At 38.3% G+C, this 9119-nt stretch overlaps 1 protein-coding gene across 3 annotated transcripts in view; it reads right to left on the minus strand.

Annotated features, from left to right (window-relative positions):
• Window positions 1–9119, minus strand: part of Lama4 (laminin subunit alpha 4) — a 134829-nt gene that overhangs the window by 79269 nt on the left and 46441 nt on the right. For all 3 annotated transcript variants that reach the window (XM_048790451.1, XM_015500351.2, XM_048790501.1), the window contains one exon: window positions 5487–5567. In XM_048790451.1, the coding sequence (XP_048646408.1) occupies window positions 5487–5567 (81 nt within the window). The remainder of the gene's footprint in view (window positions 1–5486; window positions 5568–9119) is intronic.

Below are 9119 nucleotides of genomic sequence, written 5' to 3' on the forward strand. Positions count from 1 at the left end.
ATTCTAGAGCTAATAGCTTGTTTGAAAGACATGGGGCCTTCAGAAAAAATTAGACTACTTTCCTGGATCACAAAGCGTCAATAACTGTTAGCTTTCTCTTCATCCTTTTCCTTATTCTTTTTTTCTGTCACTAAGGCCATTCTCAAAACCAATATCACTGTTACCATCATTTCTGATGACACTATGTTCTGCCTTTCCTTTAGAGTTTCAAGGTCACCTTGGATATGCTTTAACTTGCCCTATTCTTCTTTCCCAATCCTCAAGCAACAAGACCTACATAGAGTCTTAGCACATTTCTTACTTCACCACAACATCAAATTAATGAAAGTTTATTTTTCAGGCTGCCATGGGAGGCAATTGAAATACCAAAGCACTGAAATTACATTAAGCTTATCAATTGAACACTGCAGTGAACATTGAGGTCCTGGGTTTTGTTTTTGGGGATTTACCACTAACCGATTGTATGACCTGAAAATAAGTCCCCTCATGGCTCTAAGTCTCATGTTCCTCGTCTTTAGAATGTACTTCTTGTGGAGTAAAAGTCGTGCTGGGATGAGAATGAGAATTGCAAAACTCCTTCCATAACACTTGTACATTTTATAATTATCTGCATTGGCAGACCAGTTCTATTTGCAATTTGAAAATTTAGTCAGAGAGCAGTGACTTACTTAGTCACTTCTGGGTCACCCTTTGCAATTTTTTTGAGATGGAAAAGGAGTTGCGGGGAATAATGAGGTAGGAAATGACTGACTCTTGCTGCATCATTCCTTTCCTAAAGGAACCAATAAAAGTGCTGTTAATGTTTTCTTAGTTAAAAAAAAAATATTACTGAAATACATTTAACCGAATGCCTGCAGAGTGCCAGAAGCTGTGATGGAGGAAGAGTGGGTGGATAAGATACTGCTTCTGTGGAGGAGCTCATAGTCAAATTGTAAGATTTGTGAGCAAGTGTCTTAACTTCTCTGTGTCTCAGTTTCTTTCTCTGTAAATAAAGTAAAGACGGTACCTCATAAGATTATTTTGAGGTTTTGATGTGTCATTTACGTAAAGTGATTCTAACAGTGATTGATAAAGAGTAAGCACTCAATAAATGCCAGCTGTCATTTTTACCATCATGTTCATAGTATCAGTGCAAGAAGATGTAGTAAGTTTTCCAGTTGTCTGGTGGCTTTTGGGAGCACATGGAGTTTAAATTGTGAGTGGGGACAGACTTTAGGAACAAGAGGCAGGAAGGGGCCCTAGCAGACTAAGAATCATGTTGTTAAGATGGGGTGAGTGTCTGTTTGATCTGTATTGTATAGTAGAGTAAGCAAAATGGGTTTTATGTTTTAGGCATCTCACACTTGTATATAGTATGGATCCTTTTTAAAGGCAAGACATTTTCATAGAAAATACTCTCCAGTGTTCATGTCAATTATCTTTTAAATAGTTCAAACATAAAATTAGGTCAAAACTCCTTATGTCTATGAATTTTATATGTCTTGAAAACCAAAGTAAGTTTTCTAATAAAACACAAACAAAACCACAAACTCATCCAATTAAAATTAACAACATTAATTCAAAACCATGGATGATGTTCTATTGTAATCGAATGGCCACCAGCAACATGATGTGATATTTTGTCTGAGATGTGTATGCACATCCTGGAGGGTGCTGTGTGATGACTCATCTCTCCCACCAATTTTCTTTTCAGAATCTTTAGTTTTAAAGTTTGCGTTGATATCATGCCATTTGACCACTGATTGCCTATAGCATGTCCTTGACACACTGTCACTCCTATAATTTTTCTCTCCTAAACTGAGATAGATCTCCCTTTGTTATAAAAGGACCCTACAGAAAGTCTAGAACATAAGTCAACAAGCAAAATTATTGATTAAATTTAAACATGATATTAAGAAAATATCCACTGGGAATCCATGAACCTCCTTGATTTCTAAGGACACCAGGGGTTCTTAGGCTATAGTTTAAGGAATCCTTTTCTATTACATTGGTGTGGTATTAAAGATTGGAGTACAGCCATAGTTCACAAAGCAATGAGAACTCTGGTGCATGAGGATCCCAAAGAAAGTTTCTAGGCCTTCCCTTTAGATGTTGTTTTTTTCAGTGGGTGGTGAAGTAGGTATTGGGGAGTTTCTAGGAGACACTACCACACAATTATTTGAAAAATCACTTGAATTTGAATGCTTTACCCAAATTTCATGCGTTGGAAATTTAATCCCTCAAAATCCCATGTTCATGGTATTTGAGCAGGGGGTGGGACCTTAGGGAGGTGATTTGATTCATCCATTCTTGGGTTAATGGGTAGGAATGTGAGTGGCTATTTATAAAAGCAAGCTCTCTCTGGCTAGCTTGCACTGTCTTGCAGTGTGATGCCGGTGCCACTTTGGAACTTTTCAGAGTCCTATCAGCAAGAAGGCTTTTGCCAGACACAGACTCTCAACTTGGACTTCTCAGCCTCCAGAACTATAAGAAATAAATTTATTTTTTTCATAAATTACTTTGTGGTATCCAGTTAGAGCAACACAAAACAGACTAAGATAACATCATTTGATGAAATCATCTCTAAATGAAGAAAGACCTACAGCATTCTTGGTTTGGATTAATTTGTACTCTTGTTTGAAACTGATATCCATACAAGTCACCTGCATGTTTTGAAAAGCTCTTGTCGAGGGGTTCAAATTCATCAATATATTGAAAACTTAGATTAGGTTAACTCAACCTAAGAACTTGGCTGTTAAACCAAGAACCCCAGCTCCCCAACCCTCCCGGGGTCAAACCCAAATCAGGAGCAGCTAAGGCTACCTCTTTTTGAATGCTCCAGCCCCTCCATGGGGCAGAAATCACTTCTTCCACTACACTCTTGAGTAGATTATGCTTGTCCTTGTGTTTAACATTCACTTTTTTCTGCTTTGTAATGAATGATTTTTCTGGTTTGTCTCCTCCCTTAGCCTTGATGTTCCTCAAGGACAAGAAATTGTGACTTAGATGAATCTGCGCTGTGCCCTTCCACACTGAATTGAAGATTGATTTTTTTTATGTAAAAGATCTCAGTACTGTCCCTTTAAGAAGGGTAGAAGAGGGGTGAAGGTGTGAAGCAGGGTGGATAGGAAAAAAGAAAAAGCTAAGAAAGTCCCTCAAACCGGGGCCTTCCCATAAAGATGAAAGGTCCTAGTGGGGAAGCTTACTGGTTGGTCCCTTGGTTGGTGCAGCCTCCTGTCAAAGTGAATAACATCAGCAGTGGTTCCCCAGCACATCAGCAGCTCATCTAACTGATTGATCATCAAAACCCCTCTAAAGTAGAAGACACTTAAAAAGGCACTTGGGAAGAACAGAGTGAGGACAGGGACAAGAATCCAGACTTCTCAGCCAAATGGTTCAAAGTCTGTGTCCCCCGCTTAGAAGTAATTCGGCTTTTGATGAGCCCTACCACCTCCCTCAGCTTGGTTTCCTCACTGGCAAAATGACAAGACCTCCTCTCTGAGTGTTGTGAGGCTGACTAGTGAGGAATGCAAAGTAACAGGAACATAGGAAGCAATTCATAAGTGACATTGTTTCGTCCAAAGACATAATTTCTAGCTCAGGAGATTGAGATTCAAGAAGATAAGCCAACTCATCCCAGGAACACATTATGCCAGAGGTAGCAGGTGAACAATGACCACAAGGACTCAAATTGCCATCAGTTAATTTTCATGGAACATTTATTAAGTGCCAGGTGCTGTATGAAAAGTTTTCTGGTATCAGCTCGAAACAGCCCTATGAGGTGGATTCCTTCATCTTTTCATTTCTGTAGATGTGGGAATGGCACTTAGGTCTAATAACTTCCCCGGGAGCATCACAAGTGGTTGAGCTCAGATACAGGCTGATGCTAAATCTCTTTTACCACTCACCTTCCACGTCCCAAATTCTTTCTAAATCCTATAATTCCAGGGCCTGACTCAGCCTTGCTGGGCAAAGGCGGATTTGTTATCTACAGTTCCACATCTGGGGTGGGCATGCTGTGCCAGTGTTGGGGCCACTCTTGCTGACAGAACACTTATCTGCATGACTGTGCTATGATGTTCCCTAGGGCCAAGGCTAGGTCATTTCTGCCAGGCCTTGCACTTGATCAACAGAACTCTATTTAGGGGCACTAACTCCTCTCATAAAAACCACTGCATACCCACTAGCAATGCTGCTCAGATCCTACCTGAGTACACTGAGTTTAACCTAAAATACTGAGGAGGAAAACTTTCATCACTGGCCGATTAACAACCTCTCAGACCCCCAGTGAACCAGAAAATGTGTAATCAGGATCTTCATGTTCCTATGTCCCCAAGTAAGGGAATATAGAATAAGTGTGTCATGAACATTAATCAACTCAATGTAATCTGATCACTCTTGTCAGTCCCTTCTAAGGGATGAAATTCATGTGGGCCCCCAGTCTCAGTTTCCATTTTCAGACAAAAACAACAAAAAGCAAAAAATTCAAATCTCTTGAGTGAAAGCAGTATCTTCATTTCACACATTTAATAATCATAATAATATTGTAGAAATTCTCTCTGTAACACAGACATTGTGGCTTCTTTTGGGTTCCAGAACTACTTTTTGAGAGACTCAGGAGTGTTTTATTGGAGGCAAGATTGCTTATAATTAAAGGTTTACTCTTAAAATCCCAGGTGGCATTTGTGAGCCCCAATCTGATGGGGGAGGGCTCCCCTGAGTGTGTTGTCATTGAGAGGAGCAGCCCACAGACTTGTGACTACACTGGAAATTTGACTAGTAGCTCTGGGACCTTCCCTCCCTGTCTTCACAAAACTATACACCACTTAGCTGCCTAAACACAACGGTGAGGCCAGTGTTAATGATGTTCCTGTTAAAAATACAAAGACCTTGCTTCTCTTTCAGTGAAAAACATTTCATCTTAGAAAATCGTGAGCAGCTGACAGGCAGGCTAATGGCAAATATCTTAGGAAATCATTCAATGAGAAGCCTTGCATGCATCCTTAGTTGCCAAGGTCTTCCTTATTTGAGCAAAGCCCAGAACAATTTTAAAACAGGGATTCAGAAAATCTAAACACAGATGAGTTTCAGGAGATGGAGTAAAAATGAGTTAAATAATAGGTTAGTGCTGTATAAAATTTACCCAGGAAGCCTCACTCTTTTTCTTTTCTTTTCTTTTTTTTTTTTCCTCAAAGATGGAGAAAGGAGTGTTAATAAAACTACCTAGAGTATCTTCCCAACATGCACAGTCTCAGTTTCCTCTCTCCTTATCTTTTTATCCTGAGATGTAGTCCTGGCTTGGACCCCAAAGGAACCTATTGTCATAGCTGTATCAGGGCATGAGATTTGGGGAAAGTTCTCCAAGAGGTTCTGAAATGTGGTCCTCCAACCCTTCTTCTTAAGCATCCACTGTAAGACCTACTGAAGAGAGGCGTGGCAGAGAAATGAGTAAAAAGCAGAAAGCTTCCTTAGACCCACACTGAAAGTGGAGAATTTTATTCACCTACCTTTCACAGTTAGGTCCAGCATAGTTTTCTTTACAAATGCATCGAACAGCTCCATTTTTTCTATAGCAGGATTCTGCAAAACTGGAATTGTGAGTGAATGTTAGAAGTCAATTCCATATATCATTGAAAAGACTATATTAATTTTTTATTATATAATTTTTACCTTATATCATTGAAAAGACTATATTAATTTTTTTATTACATAATTTTTACCTTGGTCCTCCTTAAATATTAATGGGTGTGATCATTTGCTTTATTTAATTAAACTAAATCATTACCTTTCAGGAAAATTTGGACCAGCAGGCTCAGAGAGAAAATACCCCTCCATTGGCAGGACCATTTTCCAGGTATACCTTACTTCTCCATAGAGATATTTCATTATTTTTTGTTTAAAGTTGTGGGAATTTCTAGTATATCTGATCTATCTATCTATCTATATATCATCTACTTTTCAACTATGAGTCTCAAATATATACTCCAAAACTAGCAATTAAATAATCAAAATTTACCTGTGATTTTAGATTAATATAAGAATTTCCTCTTATCCCACTACTTTCTGTATGTACATTTAAAACTTTCCCCATATTTTTCTGCAGTACCCTCTTCTTTTAAAGATTAATAAGAGTCCTGAACTATATAATCTTTACAGAACCTTAATTTCTTTCCTTGTGTACATTAAAGATTAGGAATTGTGGTGAAGAGATTGGCTGAAATTGATCAAAGTTGCAAAGCAAGTTGTCAAGCAAGAAATGGGACTCACAATAAAAAGATTTTAATCTATGGAACCCTTCCCTTTTTGTTTTTAGGATAATAAAATTAGGACACTGGGCAGAAATGTAATTAATACATTGGTTCAACAGCATAAATAGCTATCCTAATTATTAGTAGGAGAAATGCAGTATTAATATTCAAGTGGATGGAAAAATTTACAGGGACACATGAATTGTGTGAGGTGTAGGGGTGAGTGTGAAAAATTTTAAAGACTTTTAAATTAGTTTAGGCTTAAGAACTAGGTAATTGATGGAGTGTGACCTGCTGCTCTCACGTTCCTACACGTATCAGCAATTTTACCCTAATGATCTCTGAAGGAAAGCAAATGGATGTGTTTGCTTTGTTTGAAGACATTTATAAAATCAGTCAGAAAATGGTACGTGCTTCTCAGTGCAAGGCAATACCCACAATTTATTTTTTCTAACAGTTTGGTAAAAACATCCCAAGGAAATTATATTTCCTTGGCCTTTTACCCTTTATTTTGCTTGTTCTTATTCCTCAGCTGACTTAAAGAAACGCTTCAGTTGAGTCCAGAACATGAACAAACCCCTCATGCATCTTCTTTGAAGGTATTCCACCAGCAGACTGCCCACAGCTCGAAGATGAAACATCTGTGGGGGCGTCTGAAGTCGCCTGCCTTAGCTGATGTCCTACTGTTTCAAACAGATGACATTTTCTTTAATTGGAGCGATTACCATAGCTACTGGTGGACATGGGGGATCTCTGGTCAACCCCAAAATAAATAAATGAACTCTATGCAAATGGTCCCTGGGAACAACTGCATGGCCATGGGTTGCAATGGCGGCAGACTCAGAGGCAACACCAGCCATCCAAGGAGGTTCATTTTTGTTTTTCATAAGCATTAACTGTTTGTTTTTCTTAGAGCAACTTCCATTATTGGCTAGGAAAATGACAACACAGAATCTTTCTCAGCCTACTGTAACCACTGTGGCACCCCCTTCAAGTGGAAAGATGCTTTTTTGCTCTGAGAAAACCGACAGGGAACATAAAGAAAAACCATTCAGTCCTTTGTTTGCTTAACTCCCTCAAGCATTATTTCCATGATTTCTGATGTGGCTACTGTAACTGAAATCTAAATCCTGGGTCTGTAGGCTCCACCCAGGGATCTTTCAAGTGGAATTCAGATTCCATATCAGGTAGCTTTAAAAAAAATGTTCTGACACTTTTCATTTTATAGAATGCAGCACTACGAATATTTTTTAAAAAGCAGAAAGAGACAAGGGATATCATACTTTTGGTATGATATGTGGTTAATATTTGAGGTCAGTTAAACATAAGTCAAAAGAACAAATCAAAGGTTAGAACTTTATAGGACCCAAGCAAATGTTTTTAGTGCTGTGATCATAGGTTGCCCACTTTCTACCCTTTGATAGCCAGTATTTCCCCATCAGTAGAACTTTTGCGGCTACAGAGAAAATTCTGTAAAATCTCAGAGTCTTTCACACTCTTCCTAATTCCTCTCCCCACCACATAATGCTGTTTACTTATAAGTAACACATTTTCTGTTTTAATTTGCAGTAGGTTTTTTGACCTCAAATCTGTTTTCCTCTCTGTGAATACGCACTAACTTGGGAACATATTGCCGAGGTCCCTCAGCTGCTGCTTTGAACCATGGATCCACTCACACACACAGAGCATGGGTAGAAATGGTTGTGCTCCATATCTTTGGCAACTGCTTCCTTCTTTAGGACACTTTTAAGGAGACTCATTATCCAACTGGCAAGTCTCTGCTTCATTTATTGGAAAAAGCTAACAGCCTTCAGAAGTGCTTCTTGTTCAAGTAAAATACTGGATAATTGGGCTCAAAAGGTAAAGTCATTTACTGTAGGAGCTTCAAAAATTGCTGTATTTTGTCCATTTTAATGAAGACAAGACTTTTTGACTGTTTTATACACTGCTGTATCACCAATAACTAGTACACGACTGGTTCATAATAAGTTCTCAAAAATATCAGCTTTTATACTGGCACATAATAAGTGCTCAGTAAGTATACTGTAAGATTGATTTCATGTTTCCAAGTCTTAGTCCAAAGGGAATGATGTTCTAAAAGCTTTGTATCTCAAGACATTAATGTCAGATAATTTACATGAGAAATCTTTGTCAGGGGAAGGGGGGCAAAAAGTGCAAAAATGAGACAATGTAATTAGAAGAAAACATCTGAGAATGCCTTCTTAGTTCATGTTACTTTCCAAAGAAATTGCCAGTAGTTCAAAGCTTATAAAACCCTTTTTGATCAGATTATGCTATACAGTATCTATATTTACATGCTTGAATGACCAGAACTGGTTACTAGAAAGTTAAAGGTAATATATTTAACAAAATAACTATGCCACGGCAGGGAAGAAGTGTGATAAAGATCAGGTGTGGCTAGGACTCATGTTCCAGAGGAGAATATTAATGAACAATTAAAGATTATACCTAGATGAGGCAAAAGGGAGCTCATAAATCAGGACATCCTTGAGTGAAAAAAGCGGAACATTTAATATTTGTGTTTTTTTACTCTCATACTCAGTGCCATTTATCTTGCACACATTATTAATACTATCAGACATGAAAGATCACAAACCAAGGAGGCAGTTTAATGGTTTCTAAGGAAAAATGGGCTATATAATTTCTGACATCATCAACTGTCAGGCTTCTGTCATAAACTCTTGAATGAAATGTTAGTCAATATTGGTATTCAATTAAGGAAAACAATGAGAGAGAAATCTGGTTGCCATCTTCTCTCTTTCTCTTTATCAGTGAGAATGGGTGTGTTTGTGTGTGGGTGGGTTGGAGAGAGAGAGAGAGAGAGAGAGAGAGAGAGAGAGAGAGAGAGAGAGAGAGAGAGAAGTGGGGAAT

This window comes from Marmota marmota, unplaced genomic scaffold, assembly GCF_001458135.2.
Source record: "Marmota marmota marmota unplaced genomic scaffold, marMar, whole genome shotgun sequence".
Lineage (NCBI taxonomy): Eukaryota > Metazoa > Chordata > Mammalia > Rodentia > Sciuridae > Marmota > Marmota marmota.